General features: G+C 35.4%; 1 protein-coding gene across 3 annotated transcripts in view; it reads left to right on the top strand.

Moving 5' to 3' along the window:
- Positions 1-12,692, top strand: part of LOC106786956 (A disintegrin and metalloproteinase with thrombospondin motifs 7-like) — a 29,660-nt gene that overhangs the window by 3,759 nt on the left and 13,209 nt on the right. For 2 of the 3 annotated variants that reach the window (XM_014748881.1, XM_014748880.1), the window contains exons 2-3: positions 2,402-2,595; positions 10,879-11,213. In XM_014748881.1, coding sequence (XP_014604367.1) covers positions 2,403-2,595; positions 10,879-11,213 — 528 coding nt within the window. In that variant the 5' untranslated portion in view covers position 2,402. Of the gene's footprint in view, positions 1-1,358; positions 1,453-2,401; positions 2,596-10,878; positions 11,214-12,692 lie in introns of those variants that run through there. The other variant, XM_014748882.1, reaches the window with a different exon arrangement.

Consider the following 12,692-nt stretch of genomic DNA (forward strand, 5'->3'; position numbering starts at 1 on the left):
GGAATAGTATTAGTACCGTAGTATTAGTATTTGATCATAGTAGTATACACGATGATACCTATGGATACATATGTAAATATACTTCTCTCTCTCTCTCTCTCTCTCTCTCTCTCTCTCTCTCTCTCTCTCTCTCTCTCTCTCTATCTATCTATCTATCTTACATATATACATAGCATATATTACATATTTTCCGAATGTTAGTGTACGTATGTATGTTTAAATAAGAAAGAAATCTCTATTCAATCGATTTCAATGAATACACGGATGTTCCTGATGTCACACACGCATATTTTGCAAGTCATCCGTGATTCGCAGGCGCATACTCGCACAAATATAATAACACCCCTTACTCTACGAACGAGAACCTGGATGATTTCATTTACATTGCCAAGAGCGACGACGTGAGTAGTCGAATTCTTTTTTTTCTCTTTTACTAGAAGAAAAGTTTTTTTCTTATCGACCCATCGTTCAATCTATAATCATGGTTTTATTTTGAAAAAGCCAACACCGACATGTGATCTTATTATACTTAATAACAAATAAGAAAATAATTGGCAGATTATTATAAGAAAATGACTGCTCATGGGTTATTATTAAAATGATTATCTTAACTATGTTTCAGATAATTCTAATGATTAAAATTAAAATCTTATTTTTTTTGTTTGTAATCTTGTTTGAGATAAAATTAAATTGTCGGTACAGATGCTACCACGGATGTTAATAAGATCGTACAAAATTCTTTCCAACTAATTGTAAGATATTTCTTGTTCTATTGAGATGACAAATAAAATCATTCCTTTCATACATTGTTATTACTTACCTAATATATAAATCTGAGATGAAAATATGATTATAATTAGCCCTTGGGAGTGATTACGTTAGTCGAGACGTTACGATCGGGTCGATGAAGTTGAAACAAAAAAAAAAAAGGAAAAGAAAATGATCGATGAAGTAGCACATTGGTTTTACGAAAGTCGAGGGTCAAGAGTGTCCAAAAGAAGAAAGATCAAAGGAAGGCCGCCCACCTACGTAGTCTTATCGAATGAGAATCGAAGCAGTAATGCGTCATATTAATAGCTCCTACCTAAACTCGTATAAAAAAAAAAGAAAAAAAAAACATCGGGGGATCTCGTAGGAGTAAATCTCGTTCGACCAAATTCGGAATGGGTACCTACAACATCCGCTTTCTCTCTCTCTCTCTTTCCTTCTCTCTCTCTCTCTCTTTCCTTCTCTCGCTTACTCTAACTATTTCCTCAAAGTATTTCATTTATCCTCGTGCAGGTATGCCTACGCGTTACGGCGTTCATCAAAGCGTGTTTCCTGCCCCTCTCACTGTTAAATTAATTGCGTCAAGGATTGGAGAATCGATCGTTTGCGATCCTACAGTTCGATCCTACAGTTCGATCCTACAGTTCGATACTTTCAAAGAGCGAGAGCGAAAGGAAGAGAAAGGTATGTGAATATGTTGTTCTAGAGACGCTGTTCAATTTTCGTATACTTTTTTAACTGACAATGCTAGCCGCAATTAGAATGATTCTTTAACGCAGATCGGTTTTTCTAGTAGTTTTCCAACTTCTAATCATTTTTTACCATTTTTTTGTATCCCAACCCCCTTGTTCGTATTTATTTTCAAAAACGCAATCGAAACTTCTAAGACTACATATACTCTTATTTTACAGTTATTTACTATTTCTCGTTAATTCAATCCAATTGATTTATTAACTTTTTCCCATTTATTTCATTTCCTTTTAATACTTTTTTTAAATTTTCTTAATATATAACGAGAACATTTTCCTTCGATTCCTTTCCTTTTTCTTTCTTTTCTTATTTAATTTTGTAATACACGAGTAGTATAGTACTATTCCAATCTCATTAGAAAATCGTGAAAGGAAAAAGTGGTGGCAAGGAGAGCAAGGAGGCAGTCTGAAATGACACAATGGACCAATAGATGCAACGTGTTCCCCATGTTTAATGGCCCGTGTACGAGGAACACGTGTTATTATGCGCGCGGACCAATAGGGGAAAGCGTTTTTCCATACGTGCTCGAGAACCTTGCGTTTTCTCAAAGGCGTGTCATAATAGCGTGTCTTATTAAAATTCGATCTCTCTTCTCAGTCTCCTGGTTAATATCTTTTTTTTTTTTTTTTTTAATCGGAGCTAGGTTCAATACCTGCTATATCTAATGTATTATATGTAACTCGCATTGTGTTTTGCCTTTACATTTTTATTTTCTTTTTCTTTTTTTTTCAATTATGAATAATTCTAATTACGATTGTATTATTCGAATAAGAAAAAAAAAAAGAAGACAAGCTATTTAACAATTGTTTCGGAATCATTTTTCCGATGTGTTCTGTCAATTTTTATTCCGTTTTACTAATAGAATGTTTTCAATCATTTTCAGAATGCACATACTGAATCGTGATAAAATAGAAAAGATGCGACGGGAATCGGTTGGAAAGCTCGCTGTAACAGATTTGAATTTAAAATCTTTGAAAGGATCGTTAACAATGAGACGTCTTTTCATCTTGCAAATGTTCATCGTGATCGCTCGTACAACTTCGGAAACTCTGCGACGAGAACCTTCGAACGTAAGAGGCAAGTAATCGAACAATTTTCATAACACTCCTTTATTTTTCTTCTACAGTTGAAATTTACAAATAATACCAACTATTATACGATTAATACGATCTATTATTCGACTCGTGTTAATCTTCTCCGTGATCGGTGTGCTCGCATTCCTAGCTGAAGGTTACATAATCGAATTCGAAATAAGGTTTGACAAGAACGTTGATCAAACCTTAAGGAAAAATAGTGGAAATTAGGATGAGTGCAGTTGTTAATGAGTGCACTTGGTCTACCGTTCATTTAGTTCCAGAACGTTAGGGAAAAAAAATGACAAGATCGTGATCGTGAGAGAAGGAATAGCCAGCGGGGCAGGGAATTTACGAAGCGTTTGATATCTCCGCGAGGATTTTGCTGATCTTATCGCAATATATCGAGATTCAGATATGGTCTGGACCACCATGGACGTTTTCTCGCCGGCAGCAAATCGGCATAACTTTCGAATCTCTCATCTTTTACGCGCCATTTGTGCCGCCGAGAACTCGCCGATAGCGCAAATTTCAAAGGCAGAATCGAATCGATCGATACACATGCGTTATCTCGATGTTAAAATGTCTATTAGATTCTATTTCTAATTTGATTAAATACACGTTTGGTTTGTAAAATAAATAAAAGGATAAGACTCATGCGAAAATAGTCTCTCGTTAATCGTGCAATTATTATCATCGTGGAAAATTATGGGATACCCAAAGAGTCGTTTACTTATCGTCATTTACACAGAAAACACGTTACGCCACGGGCCAGAAAATCCCATAGAAAAGCAAGTAATCCGTCCACTTCTCTGTTACGACTTTGGGTTATTACGTTAAGTACTTATATACGGCGGCAAGGTATATATAAGGGTGGGAAGGACATTTTTTTGTCTTTCTTTTTATTATAACAGAGATAGTGTTTGTTATTTCAATATATTATATAGAATTCATTTTTAGTGTTCAAATGTAATCCTTCTTATATCTCGAAACAAGAGATATATGATTTAGAGCACTTTCATAATTATGGGCACATATGTATTTAGATTTATTTCAATGTGTGTTCTTTTATATTTAATTCAAATGAAAATGTATATAAAAAAAGTAACAGGATAGAAGAATACTGACATGGCGCCAAAGAAATAAACAAACGAGCAAGTGACTAGGAAGTTGAGGAAAAATACAGCAGCTTAGCATGTTTGTAGAAGAAAATAATAAGACGATGACGACGTAGAATCCATTCATGGAAAGACTCATTGAAAATCCAGCATCAGCTAGTAAACGCATCGTTTGGCGTGGGTGGTGCTTCGTGTTCATTCGAAATACAACAAGTAGAGGAAAAAGTAATAGAAAATGAAAAGTCGGCGACGTAAGTACGACTTGTACTAGCGTGTAGAACCGCGTGGGCAAATGCTATCAATGAATCCTACGCGACTGGATCTTGCCAATCCATATATTATACTTATTAACGATTATTTTTCTAAGTAATATTCGGTTTGTCCTCTTTTGTATCTTACTGCATCTAGCTTTTTAAACGATTTGCCATAATATTTAATGAAAATCATTTTCTTATCAGTTGTGTACAATTTGACTTGTGGGTTCCAATACGTATTATACGTATGTAAGTATGGATACTGCGAAATGAAATTCAAACAAAGTGGGGGTCAATCGTCGTTACAGCGAAGTAAATAGTTAGCTCGTATTCCCTAAGGAAATAATAATTGAACGATCAGCGTCATCGAACGACAAACCCGTAGTAATGTAATCGCAAGGGAAAAATCTGTCACGTCCATTTTGTTTTCCCATATTGGACGTAGGAATAATTAAATCATAGATAAATTTGCCTGAGAGGAAGAGGAGGATGAACCTTATTGATTATTTGATGAAAAAATTGTCGCATCTTGCGACAAATTCAAATTCGCCAGCATGTATCGAAGTAAGCATTTATCTGCATCACCTGTTCATAAATCACGAATAATATAAACGAGTAAAAGGTATCAGATTGAGAGCGCAAGAAAATATAGTGGACGTAATCCATCGTGTTACATGAGCTTTTATCTCCGTAACGTTTCATGTGTTTAGATAACTTTAAGATAATTCTCTCAGTTATGGGAAGAAGAACTTTTAATGGTCGATATTATAGTTTTAGATTGTTCAAAATCTTTCTTATGGATTTGATATATAAAGTAGGCCAATTACTTGGTAACGCGGGTATTCCAAGTATTCCGGATACTCGAATATCTGATATTATTTCGAGACATAAGGTAACATTAATCAAATTATATTCAACAATCCCATTACTCCAAATATTCCAAGTAATTGAGTACCTAATTCAAAATGTATAGAATATTATTTCTAAATATTCGGAAAAGGTGTTTAGGTATACACAAATTTGCAGCTATAATTTATATTGATGATTTTATCGTGGATAGTTGTATTTATTTTAGTATAGATTTTAAAAGTCTGCAAATATTTTGATTACTTGAAAAATTGATTGATTTATTAACTCTCTCTCTCTCTCCCTCTCTTTTTCCGAGTCAAAGCAATGCGTTTACACGAGTTCGCCAAAGAAAGTTGTAAATCCTTAAGTCTCTAATGTAAGTTCCCTACGGGAGAAGAGCTAGGAACGAATAGTATCGGCACGTGAGATATTTCCTTGTTCGCTACTTTCCTTGTCCTTCTCTATCCGTATTTTCTCTCTCCTTTCCTTCGGTTTGTTCTTCTTTCTTTGCCGACGATTCCAGCCGTCACTTATCGAACTGTAAAACTACCTGCCACAACGTGTTCCCCTCGACAGCGTAATAAAGGATTTCACGATTTCCCTGGAGTCAACGAGTTACGACGAGTTACGATGTAATATCTTTATTCACGAAAAGAATGACCAACAAAAGACGACCATTTCTATTCTTTTTGGAAAAGGTATTTCTATGAGCATTTATTGGAGAAAAAAATAGGAAGAAAAGGCGTTTGAAAGTATAGATGAAATAAATATAAGTGGATAAATATGAAAAAGATCTTTCTCTTGGTGTACCTATTCTATTTTTGTTTCATATAAAGAAAGTTCCGCTGCTGCTCCTCCAAGTCGACGATAGTTCTGATCTTCGGACAGAAATAGAAATGTTTAGTTTGCTCCAAGAGAAAGAGGATTTAGCGCGATATCTGACGAAAAGGATCACTCTCGTGTGGGCACGATACGTTATTACCGATCTAACCCACGCAAGCCTTCTTCTCTTTTATTTGCTCGGTTTCTTCTAAGTCCTGTCTGCCCCCGCAGGTACTTCCATATAGTAGCCAACTTAATAAGTTTGGTATTGTTGTAAAAAGAGGATATATTTGTTTGCTGTTTCATTATTTCCTAACTTGAATCGTTAATTGAGGTGCTTCTTTATTCTTTAATAGAGTCGACAAGAATTGAACTTAGCTTATCGTGAGATCTAGTTGAATCTCGTCGGTAGAAAATGCGTTTGAAAACCTTGCCGGTCGGTTTATTTAATTAAAGTCGCGTGCGTCTCTAATTCTCCATAAAAACAAGACCATCTGTCTCGTCTCTTGGTATTAACGAAGAAACGAGAGCCCTGATTGCTCGAGCACCGATTGCTCGAGCACCATTTTGTTAACATAGTGCCGGGATTGTGTCGAATCGTTTTACAACGAACGACCTACTCGACGAACTCTCATTTTCTTCTTCGAAAAGTCGATATCTTTACGGACGTTCTCAATCGTACAACAGTATCGGGTATTGTAAAATGTTCTTTAAAGCATTGCAAACTACTCACAATCAGTTGAATCTTCTAATTAGTAATACCGTATTTTAAATATATTTCATTGTTCATTGTTCATCATTTTATTATATGCCGGTTATATTACGACTAGTACTATAATATTAGGATGGCAACAAGAATATCTCATATTGATAATACTAACCCGAAAAAGTAACACAAACTAGTACTTAAAAACTCTGTCCATATAATGAAAGGTAACTATACCAAACGACTCAATATTATCTATCATCCTTAAATCGAGAAGCTCTAAACTAATCATACCTATCGCATAAAATCAGTGATCCTTTTATTATAATAATTCGAAACAGCATGAATTACTTATTCATTTCCACGACTATCGGCGTTGATTTAATGAATACGATGAACCGAGAAATATGCTAATATACGCGTTTCTTCGGGATCAGTTGATAATCTTCAGTGTAAGATAAGCCCAAGTGAATCATCGTAAAGGAAAACTAGTTTCTACCGTAACATCAGCTATCAAAGATAAAGAATCACTCTCGATGCCTAATAATTTGGAATATTGTCGACAACTTTGGCGCGTCTCGTTGAGATTAACTCCGGTTTTGTCTCGACGACTGGAATCCAGATGGGAAATCGCAAACGAGTTTGTTCTTCTTTTTTTTTCCACAAAATATCTATAATGTTAAATACATATATAAGATGAAGTTTCGCTTATCGGCGCGTTCGTCGTTTCCTTTCGAGAGCGAGCTTTTCTGATAAATTTATATCGATAATATTGGAATATTTATAATGTAGGTGAGACCTTAATGTACAGTCTTCATTTAATTTAAGTTTACCTGGGGTATAGATTAGTTAGTTATTACAGTTAGTAGTTCTAAAAACTAAAAAACTAAACATTGTATTATATTATTAAGTGTAAATAATAATTCATTTAGGAGTGAAATAATGAATCAGAGGGTTGTTTATATCGATATTTTCAAATGTAATCTACTTTACAAGGGGGAAATAATTAATAGTAAAGATAATTTTATTTTCCTGGACGATAACAATCCAAAACATACTGCGTACAGTACCATAATAATTTACATAATACATCAACGTATCTAATGGGAGGTCCACGTTTCTATCCTAGTCCCCACCTGCGTTTAACCCTATCCACTCTAAGAGAGTTGCGCTGATTGGTCGTACCGCCATTTTTCCGTCTTTAATGATAATGGTATAATGATGATTACGCCGTTCACCGAGCGAACTATGAACATATATATATATATATATATGTATAATACAATATACGTGTAGGTTGTTCTTTCCTTTTACTCTTAGTCTCGTACTATACGCATACTTGGTTTGTACTACAAAAACTTATTCCTCTCTCTCTCTCTCTCTCTCTCTCTGTCTTGCTTTTTCCAGGGCTTGAAGGGCATGCAACAATTGCATGAAAATCACGACGCGCTTGCTCATCCATATTTAACCCATTTCCAATTACTTAAATAATGCCAAGTTAATAAAAAAATAGTTAAAATTTTCAAATTTATAAAGTCACTTTTATTTATATATAAGTTTGTGCAATTTCATTCAAGCTCCATTTCTCTCTCTCTCTTTTTTTGTCGCGTAGTTTACTATGCGTAGAAAGCACGTAGATCGATCCTGATCTCCTTGCCATCAAGGACGCTCTTCAAGCTCGCTTTCCGACTTTCAGGAAAACATCCGATCGTAAAGAATGTTGCTACTAAGAAATAAATACGTGGAAATAAAAAAACATTACTTGTGGGGGAAAATGAAAGTAGGTGTATCCCCATTTTATCGAATGAATCGATAAATAAATTTAATCGGATACATTATTTAGTAATTATTAATAATAAAACACGCGTTAAATATCATTAATATCCAAAAATAGATTTTCCCAAATTGTCCAAGTACAGAGGTAATTGAAATGCATATTTTGATGCATTTAAAAGTAATGGATTCGAGTGATATAAGCTAACGCGATTAGAGATAAAGTTTCTTCGTATTATAACGTAAACGTGAAACAAGTTTCTTTTCGTAGTTTCTATATCTAGCCTTCTCCAAATGGTTTGAAATTATTTTGCGTTCGATATATTTTCATTATGACTGCAAATGTGCAAGTCTCGCTGGATCGTTTCTATATCTTTGAAACATTAGCTAACGATTAACTTATCGACATTTCAAGTTTATGACATGAATCTCTCTCTCTCTCTCTTCTCTATTTCTCTATATTGAAAATTTTTCAGGTGACCGAGGCAAGCTCTCTGCTATTCGCAAAATACTTTTCACTCACTCTTTTGCCAACCGTCTTACACCTGAACAGGCGATAAATTTGTAATATAAATTTGTGCCTTCTATGAGACAATGAAAAGCGTCGTAAAATGTGAAGGAGACTCCGGCAATTTGCTCGCTTGTTCTCGTAGAGGAACGAATCAATCGTAGGAAAAAAGAGGAACAAAGACAATGCGATCAACTCGAAAAACTTCTTTTAAACGGGTTTTAATTCTTTCAAGCGCGAGATCATAAATAGGAATCTACGATAGGTCGTATAAAATGAACTATCGAATGGATGCACAATATAAAGGTATCCATATAAAGGTATCCATATAAAGGATGCCCACCAAAAAGTTCAGAATTAAACTATAGAAAATTGGTCGAAAGTTTAACGATAAATGATTATTGACGGAAACAATAATTCATAATGGACTACTATTTATTAGGCGTATCGCGCGTAACGTATAGAAATCGGACATATGATGTAATAATAATCGAGACAACTTGAGAATCGTTGGCTCGGTCAGCACCCAAGTGCGATGCGCGGTCATGCAGATGAATCCGCAAGGACGTAGACTGTCAGACGATTCTTACATGAAGACATATTGCGCCAGCTGAACTGCGAACGCATTCTCCTATTTCTCTTCCCCTTTGGATACTTCAACGCAATTATCCATTTAAGCGTTAGATCACCGTCGACAATAGTCGATGGGTGGGAGGGCTCGATCGAAATAAACTTAACACTTAAACTGAAACACTTGAAAAATAATCTCAAGTATCCTCGTTATGGTATTGTACTTCTCGCTGAGACGCACATCGACGCTGGCCCTATTCGACGCTGGCCCTATTCGACGCTGGCCCTATTCGACGCTGGCCCTATTCGACGCTGGCCCTATTCGACGCTGAAGATCTTGAAACTTTCGATTCGTACTAAAAATTACAAGAAATACAAAAGAATGCCGTATTCTCTGAGTAGAATTTTCGTTGGACATTTTGATAAGGCGTCCATGTCGCCTTGAGAACGGTATGCATATAATTATGCGCATAATTATGCACATATGCGCGCAGTATATGCACATTCATACTTATGGAGAAAAATGTTAAAAGTAAAAATAAATATTTGTGCGGTACGGGACGTGTCTCTTGGTTGTCCACAACATGTGCGACCATTGACAAATGAGTTTAGAATTCTCGTCCGACAAGCACACATGTACATGCGCGAACGTCGGAAAACATCCACATAAATCCTTACCGTTTCATCCATCACGCGGGGAACATACGTGAGTGTATGTAACGTCAGTAAATACTATACTTACATTCGTATATTCGCACTCTATATTCTGTATTCGCATATATCACGAGAAAATCTTGCTCGTGAAGTCGAAGCAGAGAACGGAGCTTAACGCCTCCCATTAATTGAACCTAAAGCTATTCCAACCCTTCCATTTCTCCCCATTACTAATCTACTTTGTTACGACCAACTAACGTAACTCTCTCATTTCTGAGAAGTCTTATACTACACCAAATATATTTAAATACTACAGCATGGCCAACTTTATCGCTTGTTTGATTCAGATATCGTGTTGCTTAAAGAAACGCGAAAGACGAAAATAAAGCTCTAACGTCGTTCTATGGAATGAAATCGCATCGAATATAAAATCAAATATTGCGGGAACAATTGTAATCGTTTAAAAATGATTCACGTTTAGGTTCGTTTAAGTCGGCCGAGCAGCAAGCCGAAGCTTTCTAATAAAACACCAGTGTTTCCACATTGCGCGTGTCTTCAACTTTATATCTTTTCTATTCGTACGTTATTGCACTATTATTATCGCAACAATTCTTACTATTTTATCGAATACATAAATAAATGAAGAAATTGCTTGTAGTATTGAATGGATCAAATCAACAGAGTCGGCATAACTTTTCTTTTTTCCTAGTTCTCTGAACATTTGTACAGAACGATAGTGACATTGTTCCTCTTGGAACATTGGCTTTTTCTCCTCTTTACACGCTTCTTCACCATGGCGTTTACGAGTCTACTAATGTCATAATCAGACCGTTTTACTACCACCCACGCTCGTATTTGCCACTGGACAAGCGCACCGTGGCGGCCAAGAAATCTTGGAAACATTAAGCGTGCGACCAATCTTCTTATTATAGTTTAGATTTATTTTACATATACAGAGAATGAAAATTCAATCGATCAGCGAATGAAACAATTATTCATGTATGTAACTATTTGTGAATGTTTCTATTTTTAGGATTGTACACGCTAGAAAATCATCTTTACGATCACGAGATCGTGATACCCCGTAAGGTTAGCCATAAAGGCGAGTTAATCTCGCATAACGTGAGTCATCATCACGACGAGGACGGATCTGAAGTACATTATCGATTGACAGTAGCCGGCAAAGAGTATCATATCGAATTGACAGCTGTCGAGGACTTCATCGGATCGAGTATGATCGTCGAGAGACACAAACGCGATTACCATATTCGGACACCGGCAAAAAACCGTTCGACCAAGTGCCATTATCGTGGATTCATCCGTAACCATCCGAATTCTCGAGTTGCTTTATCTGCTTGCGATGGTCTGGTAAGTTTTTTTCATCATTTTTCATAATCAAATTTCATTCTAATAGATATTGTTTTATATCCAAATGTTGTCCACACCAATTTATGATTAGATAGCAGAATTTTTCTATCAATTATTTGCAAATAACATAAGCATCTATTGAATATTTTCTTCGTTTGATCGAATTTATTGTCTTGTTTGATAGTTAGTTATTTAATTAAACTAATATCACAAACTCCAACGTAACTTATTCGTCAATAAAATATAATGTCGGAATATATATAGTTTCTAACCAAATGTAGAAAGAAAATAAAATGTCATATGAGACTTGTGTTAATATTACATTAAAAATAGATAAAAGGATAATGAAATTGTAGCGATCTCGTTTTAAAGTCTACAACCTTTAAGCTACACACAGTCGCCGAGTTAGTTTGTTTTATCATTCGCAAATCCAATTAACATTTTTTTCTCATTTTTTCTCATTTTTCTCTCTTCCTTTTATTTTACCTCGTTCCCTTGGAGTTATTTTTTTCTTTCTCTTACATTAGAAAGCTCTGTGTTGTAGATATAATAATCCAGTATTATTTTTTGTTTGTTTAGTTACTTGTCTAGCCAGATCCGTAGGCTTGTTTAGTGCGAAAACTGTCACGAGTTATTTGCCAGTTGGATACGTACTAACTCTTTTGCGTAACACACACGCACGCACGCACGCACGAAGAATTGTAAAGTTGTGCTCGTGAATTTCAAGCCATTCAGAGCGAAGAATTTCTTTTTCATTTCTCTTTCTCTCTGAATGTATAAAACTTCATGTTGGATATATATATATAACCCTGATTATGGTTAATACGTATAGCGACCATAGTTCTGCTTATCCATAGTTCATTAATTCATTTGGTAAGAAAGATTTTTGTAGAATATCGTTTGCTTGAGAAAAAAACCAACACTAGCCATCCTGCGAAGTTGGGCACCCCTGGGAAATGATATAAAAAAATACAAATCTAAAGATAAAAGTTAATGAGAATGAACAATGGGAGATGAGGGTAAGAATAACGAGGCGAAGATCGCGGAGGAGTTGAGTCGTCGTTGGAAAGAGGAGGTGGAGGGGGTGGAGGAGGTGGAGCCTCGGAGCATGCATCAATTCAATTTGCTCGTAGCTTCCAGATAATGATTTAATTTGCCGCGACTTGGCAGATTTATGACGGCACACCTAGTCGCCTCATCGTAGTTCTTGTGTTCGTCTCTTCTTGTATTAGTCTTCTTCCATCCTAGTACAAGCGTATACCATAACGCTTGTGTATATGTCAACCAATGTCTCTACATGCACATATACAAGTAAATGCATTTACTTGCGCTATCGTTTGCTCAGCCATTTCTTCGCTGTTCTCATATAATTATTTATGACGTCGATATACACATCTATTATACATGTATTTTATTTGATGCATGTATATTTATATATATATATATATATATTTATATATATATATATATATATATATA

This window comes from Polistes canadensis, unplaced genomic scaffold (genome assembly GCF_001313835.1).
Source record: "Polistes canadensis isolate GaletaPanama2010 unplaced genomic scaffold, ASM131383v1 scaffold_89, whole genome shotgun sequence".
Taxonomy (NCBI): Eukaryota; Metazoa; Arthropoda; class Insecta; order Hymenoptera; family Vespidae; genus Polistes; species Polistes canadensis.